Raw genomic sequence first — 12987 nt, 5'->3', positions numbered from 1 at the left:
TCTTTGCTTCTGATCTTCATCCAGACTTTTCGTCGAGACCAGAGTGGCAAACTTCAATAACAACCTGTTGGACCGTTTTAAACTCTTGTATCGATCGGCAGCGGTGTCTCTCCTCCATAATCATCGTAACCAAGAGCGCCGTTATGCATCGTGTTTGTGCAATAACCATGCTCATCGTAAACGAAATGTAGAGGGACGTAGCTTCATCTTGCTCTTCGTTCGCAATCTTTCTCGAATGCCTGAGTTTGTTGTTGTTGTTGGTGTTGAAGGGGTCAACAGGAAGTGGCTCTATTAGCAATATTTGAAATGGGTACAGCGCCACCTATCATACCGGGGTATGACATGCTTTGTGCCTCTGATTCGATTCATTCACCGCCATATATCCAAGGATAGTTACCCTTGCTCAACTCGTTCTTATTGTAATTTAGCCAATAATCCGATCCTTTCAGTGCCATGTAACCCCACTGAGTGTTGCTTGGTCAGGAGTTGCACAGGCCACTTTACTTTACAGCCACATGTTGCCAGTTAGGAATACACAAACTGGCAACAACCTGGCACTTCAACACTTGAGTATAGGCAGGCCTGATGATCGGAACTGCAGGTGACTTGACTGGCAATGCAAGATGTCACCCCATTCAAAGTAAAAGAGAAAGTAAGTCGAGTTACCAGCGAGGTTACTGAGGCTTCGGGGATACCCTTTATGCTCTACGTGAATCACAAAAATGATCATATTTAGTTTTGCAAAGATCAGTGTGGATTGAACATCCACTCTGAAACATACTCCCTTCAGAAAAGACATTTCTCAAGGATTTTCACAGCACTCAACATGCTAATGATGTCTGGGATGATGTTTTCCTGCTCAGAGGGAAAACCCTTATAAAAGCTAGTAGTTTTCCTCCTCGCCCATCAGCACATGTAAACAATCTCCTGCAGCTCGTTCCAGTGTGTGTAAAGCCATTTGGAAACTGAGAAATAAATTCTGTGTAATTCTGAGAGCTTGTTATGGCCTGCATTCATATGGTCCCAAACCTTGCAACTCCTTCTAATCATGTTAACATTCAAAGTACATTAAAAGAGGTTGTTTATTTCTGCTTCTCATGTGGAGGGTGACCAGAGTGGGAGAGAAGCGATTAATGGAGACGCAACACAAAGGTTCTTGGATTATAATAGATGCATGCTTATTTGTAAAACTTCTACAGAGTTGTGTTTGTCTAAAACTTGAGCCAGGTGATTGTGGTTTTTAGACAAAATAATCATTTTGACAGCCACAGCGAAGTATAGTGTATCTAAAGTTTAATTTTCTCCTCTTTCCTCTGGCATATAACTCATTAGTTCAGGAACTGTAACAAGGTGGAGGACCACCCACGGTGATGAATTTTTCGAACATTTTCCCAAACTGCCATGAGACCATATTGATAGAACATTCACAAAGAACATTTCACACCAACTTGTAAAAGGTTTCCGAGAAATAGGCCTGATAGGTATTATTCAATTAGTGGTTGGTCGTTAGATGTTGAGATAAGTTAATTTCAGCCCCTGGGAAAATACAATGAGAGTATATCACAGTGGGTTTCCTGTGGTCATGGTGGCACCAAAAACCAAATGAACAGCAGATCATTCTCATGAGAAAAGAGATGAGATAGAGAGGTAGGAAGGGAGGAGGGTGGTGGTGGGGGGTTTCCACTCATCCTTCTTCTACACTCTATTACAATTCTTTTTTGTGTTCCTCTTAAGGTTGAATGATATTATCTATCACAATAATCAAATAATACAATAGACATCTCAGTCCGTATAACATCAATTTTCTTATTTTTTTGATCTCTTCTGTCATTTCGGGGATGTTTTTGTCCTTGCCACAGTTATCAGCCACTACATGCTCCACACTCCCTCCTCTCTGTTCCCATTATTCTTCTCCCCCTCTCTTCCGCTCTGTAAAGATCAAAGTTTGGCCAGAGGCGGGTAGACAGGGAGAAGCAGTCTCTGCTTTCCAATTACTCCCTCAAAACACATACACATACATGCACATGTACACATTTAGATAAGCAGCGCCGGCGAGACGTCTGGAAGCTTTCAAAGACCTCATTAGCCCACTCAAAGTTACTGTCCATTCATCTGTTTGTGCCAGCTGGTCACTGGTTGTTCTCATGAATGTTTATTGCCAGTGGTTTAGCAAGTTCAACTACACTTTAGTCTGTAAGAAGGTGTTATTGCTAATATAGTTCAGACACCACTTACCACTGCATGCATTGCTGTAGTTTAATGATGATAGAGTCTTAAGTTTCTTTGAACAATTAATTATAGTAGAATTGTTCTAATATTTTGGAATTTGTTATTTTTTGTTATCTCTTGGAAACTCCCTGTCCTGCAGCCTCTTTCATTCCTGGCTTGTCGGAAGCAGATAAATAAATTTAAAAAATTGAAATGAGTGGACATTTTATTGTTGTTAACAAGTTTGTTTGATGAGAATTTCAAAAGTCTGTTTGCGTTGTTTAGATACACAGAAACTTTTGCATTGATTTGCAACATCTAATCCAATATGTACTGAGCATAGAACTGATTGTGCTCTTAAGCTTCTTAAGACAGCCCTCTCTTCATCAGCTAAATCTTCTGTCACTATCAGGCAGTCCACCACCTTTCCTGTCTTTTAAAGCCATGAAAGAGCCTTTATCACAGTTTTTTTCTCTTAAATAATCTGATTATATGTAGGCTTAAGCCTGGTTTATAGTCGGTAACGCAAGACGCAACGCAAGACGCAAGACGCAACGCAAGCCCTTGCGCGGTTGCAAGCCCCCCCTTGCGTGCCTGCGTGTGTCACCTCAATTTTCTAAACTTCAGGCAAGACGCACGTGAGCAGAGCTATAGAGTAGCCACTCTGGATGCGAGCACAAGCCACTATCTACATCACATCCGGCGGCGTGTTCATCTTCCAGTTTCATCCCCTAATAAAAGACCGCTGTTTTCAAACGCCAAGGTAGAAAGCGAAGAAGAAGAAGAAGAAGCGTGAAACCCATAGACATAATATATTATATATATTATGTCTATGATGAATCCACTCGAAGAGAGACTTGCCAAAGAGGTCCTGGCGGTGAATTTCCTTTCATTGTAGTAGGCTTGTCATTGAAAAAACCCGCTACTCCACCCACTGTCCTGGCGGTGAATCGCCACGCAGCGCACTCAAGCGGCAAAGCTAAATGAAGCATAAACGTCTCGAGCCATTAACACAAGCGCAAGACGCAAGCGCAAGGGCAGTTAAAAGAAGTATAACTCAGCCTTTAGTTTTGTTTTCAGCACCATCCACCCCTTGCTTCATCCTTAAATCAATACTATGTAACATTTCTACCTTAAAATAACAGCTTGAAAAAAATTGTGCGGCTAGAATGAGTTTTAATATTACGATTGGCCTGTCTCCTATGCCCTTCGGGGGTCTGAGTTGGAAAAACTGCGCTATGTAACTTTGCTGGACCGGCCCGGGAGCTGAGCGGAAGTACTTCGACTTGCTTTCTGGCACACCTACCGCAAACACAAATAGACCCCTCTCACGCTCCCAGGTACATTTGATTACTCTTACCTTCTCGGTCGACATTGCTTGCACCTTCTGACTCCTCGCCGGTTCGTCAACAAACGTGAAACGTGAAAGTGAAAGGGTGTTGTATTTACGACAGTGTAACCGTACATTACCTCCGAGCCTGTAGGGGGAGCTCCAGAGTGGGCTTTTTGAGAAGTTACATTGTATCGCTTTAAGGGAACTTTGTAGCTGGTTTGTTCAGAGGTAGAATTGTTAATGTTACAGTTACCTTTTGTTACCTGTGGGGGCAGTAGTTTAGAGGATACCCCATATGGCTTGGATTTAGAACAAACCAACAATTGTCATTGATGAAGCCTTCAGTTTTGAGGCATGTATTGTGAAAAAAGCTTTGGATTTCCCATCGTAGGCTAAAGACCACAGTTAGATGTGAGACAGAGCTACTTTCACGTCACACATTTAGATTTTATTCAATTAAAGTATAAATGTATTATTTTTGGTTTGGTCTTTTGTTCCTCCCAGGTGCTTTTGCAGGCCTACTGCATCTCCATGGCCTTGATCTATCCAACAACAGCCTCCATTACTTTCAATATGGCATACTGGAGGACCTCTACTTCCTACAGAAGCTGTCGTTGGAGAACAACCCGTGGATCTGCGACTACAACATCCATTACTTAATCTACTGGCTCAAGCACCACCCCGGCGTCTCTTACACTGGCCTGATCTGCACCGAACCACAGGAGTTCAGGGGCTGGCGCGTCGAAGATTACGTCAAGACCTACAATGGGGAATGTCCCAAGGACAAACAAACAGAGGGGATGGATACAGGTCAGGACTCACAAGGAGGGTCAGAGAATGAGGCACAGGAGGTGATGGGGGAGATGGGTGAAGGACAGGAGGAACTTTTCCCACAGCCCCTGAGAAAGAAGGTATCCAACAAGTTTGAGATCATCAGGTTGAGTTAAAAGTTAGAATGAAAATGGATCAATGGACTGGTGGGGTTTAATTAAAAGGGAAATTTACATAAGCAAATTGAAATGGGGGTTTAAGTTCACCAATGGATTAATAGAGGTAGATTTAGTCATTTGAAGTTTAAAAATGTAATGTGATGTACATTTCTTGTGATAAATTCATTTTTTGGGGCTACATCAAAACATCCTTTTTGTAATTTCCCTACTTGCAGGGGTAACAGAAAAGCTCATGTAAGAAGTTTTCCTTTTTCTTAGAAATGTATTTACTGCAAAGTCATATTGCTAAATTTACCTTTAAGCAAAGACCACGGAGATTAGAGCTTTTCTTTTATCTGTCTTCTGAAACATTCACAACCCAGTTTCATTTCACAACCCCCAGTTTCCCATCAGAAAAATGCTTTTGAATTTCCCCTTTCTTTTCTTTTTGGCGAAAAAAATGTTCTCAATTATGTTTATATTAATGTATGACATTGTCTGCCTGTTTTCTGGAAAATAAAATTGGGTTTATTTTTTCTGAATACTTCTTTTACTAAGCGAGAGACAGATGATTGATGGTAAAACGTAATATCGACATGATACATTTGTAGGTGCAGTGCCATGGAAAATAACATATCTGTGAATAATGACAGGAAACTAATGTGCTGCATCAGAAAGTGACTCCTTGGTTTAAAGCTGCAGTCTGCAACTCTTTTTCAAGCATAATGCCTGGAACTGTCCGGGGATTCTGAAAGTAGTACATTAAATACCCCAATACAAAAAAAAAAAGAGTTCTCTAGGTCCCCTATATGTCCCGCTAGGTCCCTCCAAAGCCAGCAGGTTTGTTTACAAAATTGCAGACCGGACCGGTAAAAGGTAACCAATCAGGTTACGAGCTGGGCTCTGCTGCCTGTCAATCACCGATTGTGCACGCGCGATACAAGGTAGGCTCGTCCCCACGCTTATTTATCTGGACTATTGAACTTCATTACGGGCTAGTCTACTTACTGTGTCTTCCATGATCGCAAATGACAGGTGAGTTGATGAATGAGGAGTCGTGTAAGCGCATCTGGCGTGCACGTAGACGTGCACGAGTTCTCATGTGTTTTGATGGGGCGGGACAGGAAGTTGAATAACTTTTTATTTTTTCGTTAAAAAATAAGCATTTCTTGCATTTTGCGACTACGGAGGTCACCGTTTTCAACTTCAAGCGTTCTGATAGATCATGTAAACTCTTAAAATGCCAAAAATTAGGACTTTACGTATGACAACAACAAATCCTGTAGACTGCAGCTTTAATGAAGACACGATATTTCCAGATATTTTGTGGAGAGTCTGCCAAAAGCACCATGACTGAGCAGGATTAGTAAAACTTGCCAAGCTATGAAAGTGACCTGATATGAGAATCATGTAGTCTATTACAAATAAGGCTCATTGGTTCCTTTTGGCCTTAAATCCACTTCCTCACTTCTGGAACTGCCAGGTTATATCTCAGATAATTCATTTTCCACTGTCAGTGAATGAATGAATCAGTCGTTTATAGGATTAAAATGCTTCATATTAATCATTTATTGATTGTTTTTTTCTAGAGGATGAGACTGCACCTGAACACATCATCCAGACTGTGTAAAAAAATTAAATAAAAATACCCTCATGCAGATATGCTGGATCTTTGTCAGAAAGTAACAATCAGTGTTGACTCAGTTACATGGCTTCAAGGTTGGTGTTTGAGTTTGGGTTGCCAACTTGGCATTAGACACAAAGAAAGATTATAGATATAATGCATGCGAGCCCTGTCAGTTCAGTCTAAAGGGAGTGGTGTTGACATAATTCTGCTTTAAGGCTGGTTTGTCATTTTCATGTCTCCAAGCTTGCATGTTAACTTGTTAAAGGTTACTTTGTGTGCTCACTCATGCTTCGAATCACTTTTGTCTCTTTTCTGCAACAAGATGAGCAGCAAACCTACAGCTTTAGATTATGTGTGGTGACACAGTGCCATCTAGTGTTCACAAGGAAATAGTTCACCTTTTCAAGTATGGTCTCATCGGTATGGTTGACAGCTTAAGTTTTTGGAAAATCTTTAACCTCATAATAGAATTTGCTGTGACTCAGTCATGAGATCTCTTAATGAAAGTTATAGGAAATCCTGTCACAGAGTATTGAAGCAGCTCTAATATTTTCAGGACACTCGATGAGTCTCTAATCTGTGTGTGGCACCTTCATCATAAACCTCAAGACAACTCTTGTTTCCCAAAAGTCAGACCTAAAAGAAAGAGTGTATCAAAAGCCTTTTATGGCAAATCAAGACATCCTTACGTCACAACAGAGAGTGAAACAAAAGTGTATAATTCACAGTGTTTTGGCCTGTAACATGTTCCAGGCCACCTTCATCCACTGCTCAGCAGGAGATGTTCAAAGATAGTCAGAGAGGAACCACAAGTGTGAAATACTCAAGAGTTTTAAATCTAACAGTCTTTTCCAGAAGCATACAAACAGCATTTTCTCAAACATCTACACAATCTGCCAGTGTGAAAACACTTAAAGCTGCAGTCTGCAAGATTTGTTGTTGTCATACGTAAAGTCCTACTTTTTGGCATTTTAAGAGTTTACATGATCTATCAGAACGCTTGAAGTTGAAAACGGTGACCTCCGTAGTCGCAAAATGCAAGTAATGCTTATTTTTTAACCGAAAAATAAAAAGTTATTCAACTTCCTGTCCCGCCCCTTCAAAACACGTGAGAACTCGTGCACGTAGACGTGCACACCAGATGCGCCCACACGACTCCTCATTCATCAACTCACCTGTCATTTGCGATCATGGAAGACACAGTAAGTAGACTAGCCCGTAATGAAGTTCAATAGTCTAGATAAATAAGCGTGGGGACGAGCCTACCTTGTATCGCGCGTGCACAATCGGTGATTGACAGGCAGCAGAGCCCAGCTCGTAAACCCGATTGGTTACCTTTTACCGGTCCGGTCTGCAATTTTGTAAACAAACCTGCTGGCTTTGGAGGGACCTAGCGGGACATATAGGGGACCTAGAGAACTCTTTTTTTTTTGTATTGGGGTATTTAATGTACTACTTTCAGAATCCCCGGACAGTTCCAGGCATTATGCTTGAAAAAGAGTTGCAGACTGCAGCTTTAACAGATGTGGAACTGCTGTGTGTTTGTCTTCTTGGACAGCATTTTTTATCTCAAAGGATAACGTGGCTAAGGCCAGCCAGTGTTGTGACATAGCAATGCTTTTTTTTTTTTTTTCCAAAAATCTGAATTTGATTAATTGTAGATGCACAAACCTAAAAGCAGGCTTTGCAACGGACTCCTCAACATCTCCATGACATAAAGTGGCATTGAGTTGGAGTCAAAACGATCCAGGACAAGTGATATGTGGAGAACATGCTTTACTGTAACTTTTCCCAAAACACTGATCATAGGCCTTACTGGCTTCACCAAAAGTTCTGTCAGACAGAGAAAGTCACAGAAAAGCACACTAAATAGATCTTCCAAAACTTTCTAACAACTGCCTACAAACAGATTTGCAGTTCTTGAGGCCTTGCAGGCACTAATCAAAATCCACACAGTCTTTTTCTCCTCTTGCATTTCTCTTCCGACATTCATGAGAATGAAAGTGTCCTTCACCCTCGTCCTCATCCTTCGTCATCTCTTAATTTCCACCATCAGTCACCCTGTATCAGCAACATGACTTCTTCTCTGTTGGTGCGTAGGCAGCTATGTTGTCATTGATTGGTCGAGAGTTGGCTCGGAGGAGGATTCGTGGTGTGCTGTCGCTGTCCCCCTGCTGGATGTGGAGGCCATTGCGAGACAGCAGCTCTCTGGCCATCATCATGAAGGCTTCTTCCACATTCTGACTCTCCTAAACAGATAAAAGGCTTTATATAATAATTCAATCCAACTATTTTTTTAATCCAAATGTGCTAATATGCCTTACGTTACCTTTGCAGATGTTTCTAAAGCAGCGAGTATGCCTCTTTCCTCTGCCAGATTGCAGGCTTCCTGAAACTGAACCTGTCTATCCTGCTCAAGGTCACATTTGTTACCTAAATGGAGACAGTCAGGAAGTTGGGAGATATGTGTACACATCAGTAATTTACATTAAACAATGCAATCCGGAACTCCAGGCAATGCTACAAACATAACTTCAAGTCAAATATTTAAAGATGTGTGTTTGAAGTCATTTGGTTGCATTGTTCACCACACAGCTAGTTCACATGTCTGTTTTTTTTAAATACCTACCTAAATACCTAAATTTGAAATCTGATTTGGATTTAATGTATGTGACTGATTGGAGGTCACTGGGGTACTTAATATAACATTTGAATGACATTACATAACATTTTTTGGGTAGTGTTTTGTTGTTTTTTTCATCTAAAAGCTTTTTTCACATAGATTACTTTTAGAAAACATGCTATACCTGAGTATTATTACCATAATGGGGATTTTAAAAAGTATTATAAGCATACAACGGGTCATAAGAGCTGCGCTAGCCAAGTGGTAAAGGCACTTATGGGGTAAAGGGCAGATGAAAATCTGCTTAATCTATGCTTTATATATTTCCAGTTTTATCTAATTTACATTAAAAAAAACTGAGCTGCATTTCCATTTACTATTTCCATTCTCCATTTACTACATTCTTAAATGTTGCTGTTTTTTTCCACCCTCATTCACATGCCGTATTCATACTTGGTAAAGTGTCAGTTCACACCCACCTATGAGTGCCAAAACTACATTTGCTGCTCCGTATAGCTCCACCTCCTTGATCCAGTGGGTCACCGAGTCAAAGGTGGAGCGTCGCGTGATGTCATAGGCGATCATGGCGCCGTGAGCACTGCGGTAGTAGCTTTGGGTGATGGTACGAAACCTCTCCTGACCTGCCGTGTCCCACACCTGCATCTGTACCAAACAGACAAATAAATCAGCCCAAACATTAAAAACAGAAAAGGTGAATCAAGGAACTGAGGAGACAGGCACAAATCTAAGGTGTTGGACTTAGGATTTAAGGTGCTGCGGCTTTATGCTTGAGCTACAATATCCAATATATCACCTACAACTTTGTAACTTTGTAGATTAAATTGACACGGCTGGATGTATGGCTGATGTGCACGTAGACTAAATGACAGGCTTGATAATTCACAACCATTGACAGTTTTTTTCACAACAAATTCCTTTGACAAATCCTTATCACTGTGGAATACTCTCTGAGGATCGAGCAGGCCTTTCTGGTGTCGTAGCAACCAGCTCAGACTCACCAACACACCCTAATTGTTGTCAGGGTTCACAGCTGGAACCATGCCTTCGCCTGTTAAACTTAGATAGCTTATCATACATTTCATCAATGACATTTCTGAGTGTAGACCTCAAGCATTCTTTTCTTCTTTATGTACAGTGTGTATAAAATGAGAATAATTTCCAAATGTTCGCCTATAATTCGAAACATGGTTTTAATTAACCAATAGGCTCAGCTGGTTCACAATGTGTGACATTCGACAGCTTCAACAGTGTTTTTTGTGAAACTGGATTAGAAATCTTAATGCGATCAAACTGAAAAGATGAAAATTAAAAGGAGTTTGTTTACAGAGATTTTCAGAGACATGTAATCACTGTGCACAAATAGTATGATGTAAGAAACAGAGCTGTATCTACGATGAATTTCCAATATAGCCTTAGGTATGAAACAGTTGTTGGGGCTGGGTGAAAACACTGAAATGTGAGCCGTTATAGTAGCAACTCGTTTGAACCAGCAGATCTTAGCTCTTCCCGTGTAACTTAAATCATTAGCCTCAAGGTAGAGTTATTATAGATTGTGATTGGCAGATGGATAAAAACAACCTGGTTAAATGGAGAAATATAAAGAGTATTAATTTATGATGCACATAAGTGGAATGTTTCCTCCTGTTTAAAATATTTAGTTGATGATAAGATCAAAAAGTTGATGATTAAGAACAGAAAACCTGCATGGCTGTTTACCATCAAGTCATCTGTCTCGTTCACAAAACAATAGAGTTACTGTAGGTGTGTTTGTGTTGAGTGACAGATGGTACCTTCCCCTGTGGTTGTGACAGACATAAAAATACTCAAAGTGTCTTTATTTCCCCTTTCTGATAGCCAAACTCATAATCAGTCGGTTGGTGATAGATGTAAAAAGACTTTTTGACAGCATGAAATTCCAAAATATGTTTTCGGACCCGTGCATGCAGAACAAATCATGATCACTGTAAACAATAACTTCCTCCTGGCTCAACGACAGCACAGAGAGGTCATTTTGTAGTTCTGTTTTTGTCCGCACAAAAGCTCAAGCAGAGGAACCTGAACGACAGGTTGGTCATGTGAGCAGCCCGTCGGACTTGTTTTGGTTTTCACGTCAAACTGTCACTGTAACCAACGGACAACCCGCCATAGGGTCACTTAGGGTCACTCTCAAACTGAGAGAAGTCCATCACATGTGAGGGTTCCAGAAAAGAGCCTGGGAGTCTTTCCATTTAGGCATATTAAAACTGATAATTCAACACAATTTCTTTCACTATATTTGCACAAAGGCTTGCAGCCATGCTGTCAGTGTCAGAGTCAGCTGACTCCACAACACCCATGATAAGGATCAATCTAGCAGGGAACACTGGAGAATATTTCTGCCAGGTTTGGTTTTAATACCACGCTGAATGTCTTTACGATGCCTTTATCCCTGTCATTATGGCCTAATACTTTTCAGCAGTGTATAAAAGCAGTTCTTCACTAAATTTAAACCCAGGAAAAGTCATATATGATAGATCAAACAAATAAAAGCCATATAGATAGTCAGAGTTTGCTAAAATCAAAACACTTCCCAAGGGCTGAAGCCAAATAAACACTCACATAAAAAGAAGGCTGGAGTCATAAGAGTGTTGAATCTTGTGACAGCACAAGCATAAAACATGCTGTAATTTTATGTCCACTACAAACACAGACATTAAAAAGACACCACACTAAGGACCAACCTTCACTTTCTTCCCTTGGATATCCACGGTTCGCACGGTGAAATCCACACCGATGGTGTTCTGCTGTTTCTGTAAGAAAACCCCAGACTTGAAATTCTGGACAACGCAGGTCTTCCCCACGTTAGAGTCTCCAATGAGGATGATCTTAAACAGGAAATCAAAACAGTCATCGTGTTCAGGTCCTGGGGCCTGCATGGTAGAGGTGCAGAGGAGTGTGTGTCTGTGCCAATGGAGGAAATGATTCCTCTTATAGCAGCTCTGTAGATCACTTGGAATGTTTGACCTTTGAGATCAAGAGATGCTGGATTATCCTTGAGGTTGATTAAAGGCTGAGATGTACAATGAGGCGACAAACCTCTCCAAAACAATCGAAAATTTGCTCCAGAGCTGCTCCTTGTGGTCCAAGCTACAGTTGTTCAGCAGGTTGTATATCTGGCAGCAACATAGATCTAGTTAAAATGAGTCCATTTGTGGCCTGTAAAACCAGTTTAGGGTTGTATGGTTAAGGTTTGAGCTTTACTCTGGTTAGAAAGCACTAGAATATCCATTTACACCATTAAAACAAAAATGATATGGCCTAAGACTTGAACAATCCATAGTGCACATATTCAGAAGTCCTGGAAATCACAAACAGAAGGTATTTTCTATCCAATTCTGCAGTCCTGCTGTCTTGTGTCCCCAGACAGTTCAGTCTTTCCCCCCCCTGTTGCACTCTTTCAACTGGACAGAACTGCCTCAGTTCAGCTGCTCCTTTCAGCTCCTTCTCAGGTGTTGACCCACTTCCTGACCCACGGAAACAGAAGGCATGAATACCATCCTTTTAGTCCTCATGCACAGATTCTGCTTTTCAAAGACAAAATCAGCTTCCTCAAAATGAAACTTAAAAGAAGCATGTCCATGATCTGCCTGACGATACCTGCTGCTCTCACACACGTGTGTTTCCTCCCCCCGAGTTTCTGCCTCCCTTTATTTCTGCATCTCCTCTGTCATCAGTTTTCCATGTCCTTCCTGGCTCGAGTCTTTCACTCCTAAGAGCACCTGTGGTAACAATAGAAACCCGCCCCACCTGTTCATGGCAGGTAGCCCAGCCTCATACTGTAACTGCTGTGGGATTCTGGGAAATGCAGTCAGTTTGACAGGAACTCACTTTGCCGTGTAAACTTCCATAATGCCTTTCAAAGAAAGATAGATTATTTCAGACATGTATTTTCACTTAATTAGTGCTCTTAAATACAAAACTATAAATTTTCCAAATACAGAACTGTACAAAATATTGAATATGTTCTTATTTATATGTACATATATATATATATAAAAATAAATCGGTACAATCTGTTGATTTCCTTACCTATATGAAATTGTTTTTGAATTGGCTCTATATGAATGAATTGGATTATTTTTATAAATAATTATGATTACGATGAATTGAATTCCAATTAGCTTGAATTGGACTTTATTATTTAAGTGCCTTGAGATGACATTTGTTGTATTTGGTGCTATATAAATAAAAATGAATTGAATTGAAT

The 12987-nt window shown here is 40.6% G+C and overlaps 2 protein-coding genes across 2 annotated transcripts in view; one reads left to right on the top strand and one right to left on the bottom strand.

Moving 5' to 3' along the window:
• Positions 1 to 5012, top strand: part of lrrc17 (leucine rich repeat containing 17) — a 33031-nt gene extending 28019 nt beyond the window's left edge. Inside the window, exon 5 of the mRNA XM_075471461.1 lies at positions 4046 to 5012. Within this exon, the coding sequence (XP_075327576.1) occupies positions 4046 to 4488 (443 nt within the window). The 3' untranslated portion in view covers positions 4489 to 5012. The remainder of the gene's footprint in view (positions 1 to 4045) is intronic.
• Positions 5013 to 6015: 1003 nt separating this feature from the next.
• On the bottom strand, positions 6016 to 12500 carry LOC142385182 (ras-related protein Rab-19-like). The gene is made up of 4 exons (XM_075471462.1): positions 11462 to 12500; positions 9200 to 9383; positions 8427 to 8530; positions 6016 to 8346 (listed from the first exon to the last, which is right to left on the bottom strand). The coding sequence occupies exons 1-4, from the start codon at positions 11654 to 11656 to the stop codon at positions 8164 to 8166; spliced, it is 666 nt and encodes a 221-aa protein (XP_075327577.1). The 5' UTR covers positions 11657 to 12500; the 3' UTR covers positions 6016 to 8163.
• Between the last annotated feature and the right edge of the window lie 487 nt (positions 12501 to 12987).

The sequence above is a fragment of the Odontesthes bonariensis genome, chromosome 8 (genome assembly GCF_027942865.1).
Source record: "Odontesthes bonariensis isolate fOdoBon6 chromosome 8, fOdoBon6.hap1, whole genome shotgun sequence".
NCBI lineage: Eukaryota > Metazoa > Chordata > Actinopteri > Atheriniformes > Atherinopsidae > Odontesthes > Odontesthes bonariensis.
Note: the sequence above shows the minus strand (reverse complement) of the source record. Positions and strands in the feature narration are given on the sequence as shown.

Bases quoted from the DNA above. Each gene is read 5' to 3' on its own strand.
- LOC142385182 (XM_075471462.1), bottom strand. From the start codon at position 11,656: ATGCAGGCCCCAGGACCTGAACACGATGACTGTTTTGATTTCCTGTTT. The intron at 8,531-9,199 runs GTGGGTGTGAAC...GTCTCCATTTAG, and splicing joins TGTAGTTTTGGCACTCATAG to GTAACAAATGTGACCTTGAG. The intron at 8,347-8,426 runs GTAACGTAAGGC...TTATCTGTTTAG, and splicing joins CTTTAGAAACATCTGCAAAG to GAGAGTCAGAATGTGGAAGA.